The 12,283-nt window shown below is 46.5% G+C and overlaps 1 protein-coding gene across 2 annotated transcripts in view; it reads left to right on the forward strand.

The window, feature by feature from the left end:
* CA10 (carbonic anhydrase 10) overlaps positions 1-12,283 on the forward strand; it is a 487,235-nt gene that overhangs the window by 569 nt on the left and 474,383 nt on the right. The window contains exon 2 of one of the 2 annotated variants that reach the window (XM_034641268.1): positions 413-1,045. In XM_034641268.1, the coding sequence (XP_034497159.1) occupies positions 985-1,045 (61 nt within the window). In that variant the 5' untranslated portion in view covers positions 413-984. The remainder of the gene's footprint in view (positions 1-412; positions 1,046-12,283) is intronic. The other variant, XM_034641267.1, reaches the window with a different exon arrangement.

A 12,283-nucleotide genomic window follows, 5' to 3' on the forward strand; every position in this document is an offset into this window, starting at 1 on the left:
ATCGGGCAGCGTCGGGCTCCGTAGGCGAGGAAATAACGACCCCTGCAGTTGCATTGCGGAAAATCGCGGCGGCGGCGGCGCTAGTTGCGGGCGATGGAAGCGAGGCAACTGAGGGTTCCGGGGAGCCCAGGAAAATAGCAGAGGAACGGGAAGCGCGCGCACGACGTGGGGAGCCCGTGGGCCCCCGACGCGCCCGGGTCCCAGGCTCCCCGCCTTCGGCGCTCGGCGCCCTGGACGCGCCGCCCAAGCCGGGCTCGGAGGCGGCGGGCTGAGCGCGGACTTGGGGAGCAGGGAGGGTCGGCGGAGGCTGCCGGCGGTTTCGGGCAATAATTCCTGCCTCTCTTTCTCTGTTTCCCCTGTCTGCTGTGTCGTCTCCTCCCCCCTGCCCCCCGNTCCCCCCGCCCCCCGGAAGCAGGAGGAGAGCGGCCCCAAAGCGCGGCAGCCAGCCTCTGACCATGCCCCGGTGAGGGGGGCGGACTTCGAGGGCAACTTGTCGCGGACTACCTGGGCTTAGCCAGCGAGCTGCGAGCGCCGGGGGCCCGGAACTGTGCGGCGCGGCCCGGCGGGGGGCTATCGTCTATGTCTTCTTGGGGCGCCAGGCGGATCGGGGTCTCGTTTTTGCAGGAAGAGCCCGGCGTTGGTGGCTTCAGGTGGCTGCCGCTGCCGCTGCTAGTGCTGTTTCCGCCTCTCGTGCGAGGAGCAGAGACCGGCGATTGGGGAGACCTCCGGGGCAGCGAGGCATCGGACATGTGTCAGCACATCTGGGGCGCACATCCGTCGAGCCCGAGGGGAGATTTGCCGGAACAATTCAAACTGCGATATTGATCTTGGGGGTGACTGTCCCTGGCCGGCTGTCGGGTGGGAGTGCGAGTGTGCGCTCGCTCGCAAGTGTGTGCGTGTTTGTATGTGTGTGTGCCGTGTCGGGCTCCCCCCTTCCCCCCCTGTTTTCCCGTCGAGTGATGCACTTGGAATGAGAATCAGAGGATGGAAATAGTCTGGGAGGTGCTTTTTCTTCTTCAAGCCAATTTCATCGTCTGCATATCAGGTATGGGACGCGCTGGAGTCACTGGTGGGTTTGGGTTATGTTGTGTTGTTTGGAATGTTTGGGGTTTTATTGCGTGTAGACTGTCAAGTAGCCTCGCGGGGTAGGAGGGAAAGGGGGTGGTGGCAGAGACCCTTGCAGCTCTTTGGGTTTGCTGCGTTCAGAATTAAAAACCTCCTAAGCCTAAGGGGGTGTGTGTGTGTGTGTGTGTGTGTGTGTGTGTGTTGTGTGTGTGTGTGCGCGCGCGCGCCCGTGTCTGTGTGTCTGTTTGTGTGTGGTATGGTTAGTATCTGTATGGAGTCCTGGAACATAGAAGGGGTGAGGGATAAGAAAGAAAAGGCGGATGGGTGTTGATTTTCAACTGCTTTCCTGGCTGAGAACTCTGGCCCTGAAATTTGAGCCTTGGTACCCCCCACCCCCATCCCCTGGCTTTCAAAGTTCCCAAACTCGGTGGTTCCTGGCTGGCAAAATGGACGCAGAGCCCTGCCCTGGTATCTAGGCACTTTCAAGAGACTGCAGGAGGATGCAGGACTAGAGAGTGCCACCAGCAGGGACTGGAGGGATGTGGAGGTCCTCCATGCTTTCCCCAAGCACATCAGGACTGGTCATGATGGTCTGAAACATGCTAGCACGCCCTGCTCCACATCAAGTAAAGGCAGAATCTGCCTGCAACAACACCATATCATAAATACCACTCTAGACTGTAGCCTCTGCTATTCCCAGGGGCAAGGATGTGCTGTGCTAGCTCAGACTCACTGACCTCAGGCTACTTGCGCCAGTCTGTGGTTTCAGGAGGCATGAGGTGAATGGGGCAGGGCTTGTGCCTGCCTGTGCCTGTGTGTGTGTGTGTGTGTGTGTGTGTGTGTGTGTGTGTGTGTGTGTTGGAGGGGATTCTGATTTCCAAGCAGCGTCTTTGTTGGTGCAGGGAGTTTGTGGTGTAGAGGGGAGCCATGCAAAAAAAGCCCCAGGATCAGCAGTATTTCCCAGTTCAGTGCCTCCTCCCACTGATGGTGTCTCCCCCATTTCCCCTCCCACCTGTCATTACAGTGGCTAGGGTAGGACCCATCTGCAGGGCTCCCTTCTGCCTGCATTCGCTCTGCAGAATTGGGGACTCAGCCAGCTTCCCATAAAGTCACCAGAAGAGGAGAGCAGGAACTTGCCCCTGTGGGCAGACACATAGGAGCAGTATTGAAGTGGAGGGCCCTGTCTCCTGCATCCTTCAGCCCAGCCAGTCCCTACCCCCTAAGCCAGGCCTGGTTCTGGATGTTAAAAATCCTTGTCTGTGCTTACCCTGGACCTGGTTCCAAATACCACTCTTCAGTTTCAACTTTCTCCTTTGAGGGCAGGAACGGGGAATCTTGTATTCCAAATCATTCTGTTTGGGGCTTGGCCACCCAACTAAGAATTTTACTGCTGTAATACTTCAGAGATAGGTTGTATGCTTGGCAGACAATAAAAAGTGCCCTGTGACCGCTCCAAATCCTAGTGGGACCTCTTTTACCCCATCCTGCATCGAAGAGGAAAAATTCCCAGGTGGCTTAGAAGGGTTGATACCAGTCCTATGTCCAGGGGTGGCCTGGGTAGCATCTTACAAGAGCACATTTTATGTCTTTCTCTCTTACATCTCTCTTTCAAACTCTCTTTCTTGTTCCCTAATATTTCACTAGTTAGAAAATAGCCTTCCCTTACCTCTCTCCACCATCACAAGTAATTCGCAAAGCAGCCAAGCCAGCTGAGTCCATTTAAGATTAACAAAGGGTTAACATTGATTGAAGCTCTGGACCCCCAAACTCCTCGTCCCAGCTCCTACCCTGCATTTGGCAGGCCATCACGGGGGGACCCTCTGAGAACGGGTCTGTTCTGAACCTCCAGAAGAGGCCTTAGTGGGCTCCTTATCACAGCTCTACTTGATTTCGTGTATCAGTAACTGAATTCTATAAATACAAGTATTAGGAGGGGGGTTATTTCCAACCCAGAAGAGGTGCGGTGGAGTATGTGGCCTTTCACATGTATTTACTAAATAATCATCATTGCTATGTAATGAGAGGATAAAAGTGTAAGCAAAATTGCTAGCTATTAGCTAAACACAGAAAACTAGGTTAGCGTTCCAAATGCCTAGTTAGGCTCTGCATTAATTTGCACTTTATGAAGACATTTAGGCCGAGTTGCAACATTATGTACTTTACATTTACACATCCATGAACTTAATTTTCAAAGGCTGTACTTTCTCCGCAGCCAAGGTGGCCTCCCTCCCCAAACAACTACCCATTCAGTGATATCTATGTACTAATTCTGATTAATAATATAATTATGATTCACAGGTGCCACAATTTGGAGGACCTTTCCCCCCCATCTAGCAGCCTTAAGATGTATAGTTATGCAGAGCACTAAGGTTGAATAATTGTGGCTCAGGGAGAGTTTAGTGGGTCTTTCATTTCTGTTTCCATGATTTGCAGTTTTAATTTACTCACAACTGAGCTTTACCAAAAGGAACATAACCCTGTGATCATAGAACCTACTAAATCTTAAATTAAAAAAAAATTAAAATACAAAACGCCTCTCTTCCATCTTGGGATGAATTACCCTACCTAGTAATGGGTACTAATTCTTCCTGAGTTTCCAGGCCTCGGTGATGGATGCATTGGTAGGGTTGACTTCATTACTAGAAAAGGTCAGCAAAAGTCTGCAGTGTAAACATTTTGCAGAAGGGAAATTTTGGAGGTAGATCCGGCCTCTAGTGCCTGAATTTTACTTGGTAGTATTGGCTTTCAGAAACACTCTGGTGCTTTGTAGCTTAGTGTTTTGTTAATCAAAGATTTCCACCCTTACCCCTTCCCATTCTGCAAATTGAGTGTACCTGAGGCGTTTTCTCCATGTGTGGATGCATTTCTTGAAGTACAGAGCCCTGGGCTTGGTATGTTTGATGACTTTGTACTAATCATTTGGTCGTGATGAAGCTGTCAGCAAATGGGACTGGAGGGGGGGGTCTGCTTGACCAGACTTAGCTAACTGCCGAGGATATAGGGTGTGTGCCTTCCATTTGCAAGATCATATCCATTTTGGCTACTTAAGGCCAGCACAGCTAGGTTTAAGGGGGAATGCCACAATCTGGGAGTTCTTCTGTTCCACATCAGGCTCAGATGTCATTTTGCTGAAAGTGTAAGGCAGCCAAGCTCTAGGAGAAGGAGAGAGACACACAGAGAGAGAGAGAGAGAGAGAGAGAGAGAAGGAGAACCAGGATGATTTTTTCTGTTGCTAGCGAGAGCACCATTCCATTCTTACAAAAACAGCTCAGATCAGCGAGAATGAACGCTTAGCAGTGCCAGGAGACAATCTCCTGGCCCAAAGACAGCTGTCTGATTTCTTTTCCACAACACATCCTACTTGCTTCTATGTAGCTTTACTTCTTTGCCAGTTTATTCACAATAATAACAGCAATGGCAGTTAAAATGATGTGGTGCTTTCCTATATGTTACATAACATCATACATATTTTAATTCATCTCTTCTTAGAGTTTGTAGGCTAATTTTATAGGTGAGGCAGCCAAAGCCCACAGCGGTTCGGTATGCAGGATTCACATCCAGGTCTCACTGAGTCCAAATTCAGTATATCACTTCTTTTTTGGCTCAGGATTTCTTTTCAGTGTTTTTATTCAGTATTGTTTTATTGGGATGTCTCTGGCTTGAAAGAATGAGTTACGGTAAATGGATGCGAGTCTTAGTGTGGGAGTGGAAGTTCAGGGTGACTGCAGTTCAGTAGTAGACATAAGGCAGCATTTGAGTTGTATGTGACTGGCAGGCAAACGGTTGAGACTGTTACCAGAATCTTGTGATCAGCAATCCCTATAAGCAAGGAATATTTCATACATTCTTTTCCTAACTGGAAAATTAAAAAGGTTTCACTTCAGTGTCTTTACGTGTAGAGAGGGGATAATAGTACATACCCCACACCTTTGTTACGTGGGTTCGATGAGATAATGCGTTCAGTGATTTTCACTTGGCATAATATCTGAGGCATAGAAAGCTTGCAATAATTCTTTTTCTATAAATCAGGGACTGCACAGGATTTTTGAGGCCGTAACAGAACAGAGCCCTTACCTTCCTCACTTTCAGCTTGTTTAAAAGCAAAAAGAAAGTCATGAGCAGACACATTTTATAACATTGAGCATTTTCCTCCTCCTTTCAAGGAGGCCTTGGCTTAACAACTTTGAACTGTCTTCTTAATTTTCTTTCTCATATATATGAAACCGGTAGCGTTTGGCTTTGGTGCCTATTATGAGTAAAACCCACTTCATCTCTGGGAGCCCAGTATTGAGGTGAGGCTTGGAAAGTTTAATAAATCACCTGGGAACAACGTAGTACTTATTACCCAGGGGAGCAACAGAATTTTCCTCTTTCTGCTTGTAAGTTATAATTCTGTATAAACCCAGCTTTAAAGTGCTTCCAAGATGGCAAACTGCATATGCTGTCAATATGAGAACATTCCACTAAAGTCAAAAAGAGCCACAAAGACTACTTATCTGATGATCTCATGGGTTTCTTTAAATCCGGCTTGCAATGTGATGTCATATAGCCCGGTCACTGACACATCCCATCATCAGAGATGGGACTTTCTTGTCCATGAGACAAGAGTCTTTCTGAGTGATACAAACCCCTGGGGGAAAGAGAGATGTCAGGGTGGAGAATCTTTTTCTTGGGTGGGGAGGAAAGGGGGTTTGATGCATCCTAGGCCGTCAGTACTTACCACCTCAACTTTTCACCTTGATTAAGCATTCTATCTTTGGCTCTGGGATTTAGGTCAGGAGGAGATCCAGGCACCATAAGTGGGTATGACGGCAAGCCTTTGTAGAAAGAGTATGGAAGTTAGAAGACCCACCCGGCAGTTGAACTCTTCCTTAATTGCCTCTTTGGGTGATTCTTTTAGCCTCTTAGAGTCTCAGTTTCCTCCTCTGTAAAATGAAAATGATAACTTCTTTGCCTGGTTCAAAGGATTGTTGAGGGAAACAACTGAGGGTGGTCCTGAATGTTCTTTGTGTTTCGCAAATGTAAAGCATTTGTGTCTTTACTATGGAACGATCCACACTTAAGGTATAGTTATAAAATCAAAGTTGAGCTACATATCCATAATGTAGAGTGATGTAAGATAATATGACTAATGAATGCTTAATTGTTAAGATATGGCAGCAAAGTTGTGATGCACAAAAGGCATAGTGATATGAAATAACAAGAATAATGTCTGATTATTTCATAAAGGACATGCATGCTGCAGAAGAGAGAAGTCCACACACAAAGGAAAGGGAGGATATTGGGTAGATGTTGGAGGTTTGGAGAGAAGAGATGGAGGGACTACATCAGAGGAATAAGAATGAGTGATGTACGGGGAAGACAGTCCCAACTGGAATAAAAGGTTCACTTTGGGATGCTGGAGAGTTGGGATAAGCCCATGCTGGGAGCTGGTGAAGTGAGAAGATATGGAATGTCTTCAGATATTTAATTTCTTAGTGATTTTTATTTTTTTATTGTGGATCTTTGCATGCATTCAGTGGACTGAACTTGGTTAAAATTTGTTTGAAATCCTAACATTTCTTTGGGTTTTAAATTTGTGTTGTAAGTTTCTAGGTACTGCTGTACTTTGCATAGTTTTTTAGGCTATTTGGGATTGTAGATGGTTGAGTTTTGGGGACACTTCAGCTTTCTTATCTGTAAAATAGAGATGATTCTTACTTCCCAAGGGTGTTGATCCTACAGGGTAATTGTAAGGGGCAGAACAATATTTGTAAAATGCTAACATGGTGTCTGGAATACATTTACCATGGGCCAAATTACACATATTGTACGAGAGTAAGCATGGGCTTTGGAACCAAGATAGGCCTGTACATAATATTCCTCCCTTTGGCATTTTCCCCCTCTGTGTGGTCTTAAGAGAAGTTCTTTAACTTCTCTGAGCCTCTGTAAAATCTGTAAAACTCAGTGAACGAGAGCTACCCCCATAAAATCATCCATCATTGTCATCAATAACTATCCTTGTTATTGACACTTTGGACCTGTTCTTGTAAATTCCAATCATTTCTTCAGTGTTCAACAAAATAGCGTTGCCGGCTGACTGTGTGTCAGGCATAGGAATCACAAAAATGAACAATATCTGGTTCTTGATATTTCCAAGGCGGAACATGTCAGGGGATAGAGGTGTGCACAAAGTGCTCCGGGAGTGTGAAGAAGCAGTATGTTGGTGGATACAAGTGCAGAAGGGAGGGGCATCTGGTGGCTCAGTCTGTTAAGCGTCTGCCTTTGGCTCAGGTCTTGATCCCAGGGTCCTGGGATCGAGTCCCGCATCGGGCTTCTTGCCCAGTGGGGAGCCTGCTTCTTCCTCTGCCTGCCACTCCCCCGCTTGTGCTCTCTCTCTCTGTCAAATAAATAAATAAAATCTTAAAAAAAAAAAAGTGGAGAAGGGAAAGGATTCATAGGGGAGGAGACATTTGAATGAGCTTAGAAGAATACCTGAGATTTCAAAAGAACACGGAAAAAAGAAAGACATACCATGAGGCAAGAATAGTAGGTTGATAGACAAAAAGGAATGAAAAAACCCAAGGGTGAGAAGTGTGGTGAACTGGGCATATGGAGTGGGTGGGCTGGAAGAAATGACTGGAGACAGGACTAGAAGAATAACCTGGGGCCCATGGGCAGGGGCTTAATAGCCAAGATAAGAAGTTTAGACATTTTCTTCTAGTTATGAGGCGCTAAGGTGGAGGTAAGGAAAATGACATTAACAAAAAAAAAAAAAGGTTTATGTGCAATTCTTTTTAAACTTTGATTGCAATAAGCAATAACTTAGGAACCCAATTCCTTGTCTTTTTGTCAGCCTTTATTCTTGCTCACAAAACCCATTTTAAAAATACTGGTCTAATAGATCAATTAGGCCATTATGGAACGTTCTGAGTGACAGATCTTAAAAAAAAAAAAAAAAACCCAACAAGGAAGGCAGTTGTCCTATCTGTTATGGACCTGATTTACCCTCATCTTTGAGATTTGGTATTTTCATGTGAAGCAATGCAAATGTCTCCAATTTTGCACTTGAATAACAATGGTCACATTAATAGTACCCTCTTTAACATTAGACAGAGGCTGAGAGAAGTCAATCAGTCCATGTGTGCCTTTGTGCCATGAGGCTTGTGTGCCACTGGTAGGAGCAGGAGTCGACATGGCACGATGCTTGAAGCATTGCAAAGCATTTTGCAGCAGCTTTACCTTATTCTGCTCTGCACTCGTCTTTCCAATAGACTCCGTGCTCGCTTGGGAGAGTATACTCATGGCCCACTAAATTATATACCCATTTTACCCTCTCGAAGGTCCAGTTACCGTAGATCAAGCGTAGAGACCTAAAATGAAATGCCTTCCCTTGTCCACTTAATCATTCAGCATTTATGGAGGGGGCACTATACGTAAGGTACTGGGGATCCAACAGGAATGAGTCAGACCCGGACCTTTCCCTTCCAGTAATTCACAATCTAGTAAGAGACCAATTTAAAAAATATTAGTAGTGACAGCAGAATCCGCTAAGTATTGAGAAGGGACGTCTGACTCATTCTGGAGGTGGGAGGGACGGAGGAAAGTAGTGTTAAGGGATACTTGGGCTGAGTCTTTGAGAGATGGAGGGTTTTTGCTGATTGACCAGGAGGAGTGCAATGGGGGAAGGGCAATCACAGGAAAGAGCATTTGCAAAGGCGGGACCCTGAGGTGAGACACAGGATGAATTCAGGGGGCTGGCAAGAGGTCAGTACGGCAACCACTAGAGAGTGGGGGTATGATGGATGAGGTTGAGATCGAGGAGGCTGGGGAGATAGGATTCCAATAACACTAACACCTTGCATATAAAAATTGTCAGTAGAAACCACCCTTGTTCCTCCCTGTGCGGGGAAGGCACCCGTTAAAGGCCCAAGAGGTAGTTCTAGCTTACGTCTTTCTCTTTGTTGGGAGCCGATGAGTCAGGGTTAAAGCTTTGGGCTTGGGTCCAGCCATGTTCATTTGGCCCAGATCACTGGTGATTTTCCAGTGTCCCCTCTAGTGCCAGGTGGCTTCTCAGAAACTTTGGAAATAACCTAGATATACATTACAGAATTTATCTCCTTGCTTAGTTTGTCCCCATGTGTTTGGACCCCAGGAAAAAGCCAGAACCCCACTGGCTGAGCCTGGGGTTGGCAGTATGCCAAATATCTTCTTCTCTTTGATAATCAAGTCTTTCCTATAACTTTTTTGCAGTTTTTGTCTCATGCAACCCGAAACAAAACTTGAGAGGGTTTCCATCATGCAGGGCCTGGGGTGGGGAGCTGTGAGTGCTTAAGAGATGGTCTGGGATTGCCTTTATAACAAAGCTATAACCGTTCTTTATTAGCAAGAGTGGTCCGGTAATGGGGTCGCCAGTGTTTGGGTTTGATTACATTTGCATTAAGGTACCATCAGGATGGCGACAGAGCGATTGTCAGTGGCTGTGCAGGAGACAGCCTACAAATGCCTTTTCCTCCTCATCTGGGAGAGGTGTGACCTTTGTCACAGAAAATGCAGAATTAATCTTTAACTTGGTCCAATATTTCATGCCCAGTGGCTGGAGGGGCTGGCGGTAGGAAATGAAGCCTGTGACTTTCAGGTGAGTTTTCCAGAGCCAAGTCCTGCTGGTTTCACAACACATTTGGCAGGAATGCCAGAACTGGAATAAACACATTTACTGAAGGATGTGAGTCAACATATTCCCCTTCCGCTGCCCCCCTTCCTACTGCACACGGCTACCTCTCACCCTCAAGGAAGACCACTTTGATGGCAGCAGTTACTGACTGAGAGGGGCCAGTCTTCCTCTGTGAGTTTGGAATAATAATAAATACCTCATGGGATTCTTGAAATGAACAACTAAAGTGATATATCTATGGAAGGGCTCTGCTGTTTAATGTGTCAGTTCATTCATTCATCAGATGCTAATGAATGCCTCCTCCGGAGGGAGGCCCTGGACCAGGCAATGCGGTAAGCGCGAGGCAGCCATGACCTTTGCCCTTGTAGCAGGTATAGGAGGTGATACGTAAATACTGTGTTTTTTTCCCCATTGCTCTCCCAGTGCATTGCATTTAGTAGATGCTCAATAAAGAATGACTGAATTAGCACTTAAGTGAGTAACAGAGTGATTTAGAATGGTTTTCTTGCTTTCACGGGAGAATGGGAGACAAGATCTGAGGCCAGGAGGGAGGAGAGATGACGACGATCTCTGCTGGCTGCCCTTTCCCTTCTACAGCATGGGGTTCTTGGAGCATGCAGAGAGTCAGAGGGGACTGGAACCTTCCCAGGGAGCAATATATTCGATAGCTTTCTATTTCCTTCTCAGACTCAACGCCTCTCTGCCTTTGACAAACCCAGTGTTAGTTGGGGCACTTGTAGTTGTTTAAAATGTATTTTGGCTCCTTTGTGTTGGGTGATTCCATACTGTAAGACCTGAACCAGGAGGGCTGAGGATCAGTGGATGCCTTGTTGTTCTTTCTCCATGCATCTCATTCCTGTTAAAGGACATTGCTTAGGATAGGGCATTTTCTCATTGGACTCCAGCTTGGGAGAAGCTGCACTTGAGAAATTTCACTGCTTTATATTATTGCCTAGAGTGCTTTAGGAGAAAAGCCCACCCACTCTTTAGTCTGGACTCTGGGTCTTTATTTATTTATTTATTTGTTTATTTATTTATTTATTCGAGAGAGTGCGCACACAAGCAGGGGGAGGAGGGGCAGAGGGAGAGGGAAAAGCAGGCTCCCCGCTGAGCAGGCAGAACTCGATCCCAGGACCCTGGGATCATGACCTGGGCCAAAGGCAGATGCTTAACAGACTGAAACACCAGGCTCCCTGGACTCTGGGTCTTCAGGTGTTTTCAGCCTTGGGTCGGAGAACTTGACTTCTCCCTCTGGCCTTTGGTAACAGAACTGTGGTGTCCCCTATTACTTCTTACCCGCGGGGAGACTCTAGGGCCTAGAAAGTGAAGGAACATTAGTAATTTGCTCTTCCTGGCTATGCATTCTGCCTATAATCTTCTAGGTGATCTCCACCGCTGTGGGGAAATGCTCAGTTGAATGGTTTGTTGTTAGTTTGCTTGTTAATTTAATTACACAAAGAAGTAAGGGGAGCTTGCAGGAAAAGGGCCCCTACCTTTCAGTTCTCTGTAGCTATATGGCAATTAGACCAACAGGAAGTGAGGCGCTTGTGAGGGATACATTTCCGTTGTATGGCCCGGGTGTGAATAGGAGTGCCACTGGACGGCGGACTCAGAATCACCGCGATGATCCGAGCTCTAAGTCCCAGCGGCTCAAACCCCTGCAGAATGAAATACAAAGGAGGGAAGTCCTTAGGTTTTGTGTCTGTGACGAGCTCCATCCCTGTTTTTCCACTGCGGTGAAGAAGTTCTCGGTGGCCCTTTAGCTTCTGTCTTTGAAGTGCTGTGTTGTGGCTATATGAGTCTCCTATGCATTTTAAGTGCAGGAGTTGGTGTACCCTTTTTGTTCCTCTCTTGCTCTTAGAACTGCTGAGATTGCAGCTTGACTGAGCCAGGTGGAGTCTTGTCAAGTGCCCACCTCAAGGCAGGAGGCGTTGAACAAATTAATGAATGACAATTGTATTTACGCATTTGCTCTTCAGGCTGGAGGCGTGTTCAAGTGAAATGCTGCTCCTTGGTCAGTGCTCCTTGCAAGTTGGGGGGCTGTATATGTGGGTGTTCTGACTCCACACACAGGCTGGAAGTCACTGAGTTCGTTTTAATGCTAAATCACAGTATCAAAGGAAATTAAGGGAAACGAACTGATTCCTTATAGACTAAATGTTTATTTACCAAAGTTTGCAGTTGCAAGGTTTTCAAACTTTAATCTTTGTTCTTTATTGTTTTCTTTTGTTTTGTTTTGGTTTTTTTTTTTACTTTACATTGTATCGTGTGTATTTTCCACGTTGCTTCCTAGTTATGTCCGCTCAAGAAATCCTGGACTTTGTGATGGATAAACAGCAAAATCTTGGTGACATAACACAGTAGAAGCTTACTTCCTGCTCACATTAATTGCTCATTGGTTTCAAGGTGTTTGTGCACGCGCACGTGTGTGTGTGTGTAAGGTATATAAGGGCATGGTGAGGGGGGAGGGGTGTTGGAAGTCTCAAGGCTGATGGAGGCTCTGCTCTCTTCAAGAGGGGGCTTCAGTATTGTTCTCAGCATCAATATCAGCAGGTGGGGAAAAAG

This window comes from Ailuropoda melanoleuca, chromosome 13 (genome assembly GCF_002007445.2).
Source record: "Ailuropoda melanoleuca isolate Jingjing chromosome 13, ASM200744v2, whole genome shotgun sequence".
NCBI lineage: Eukaryota > Metazoa > Chordata > Mammalia > Carnivora > Ursidae > Ailuropoda > Ailuropoda melanoleuca.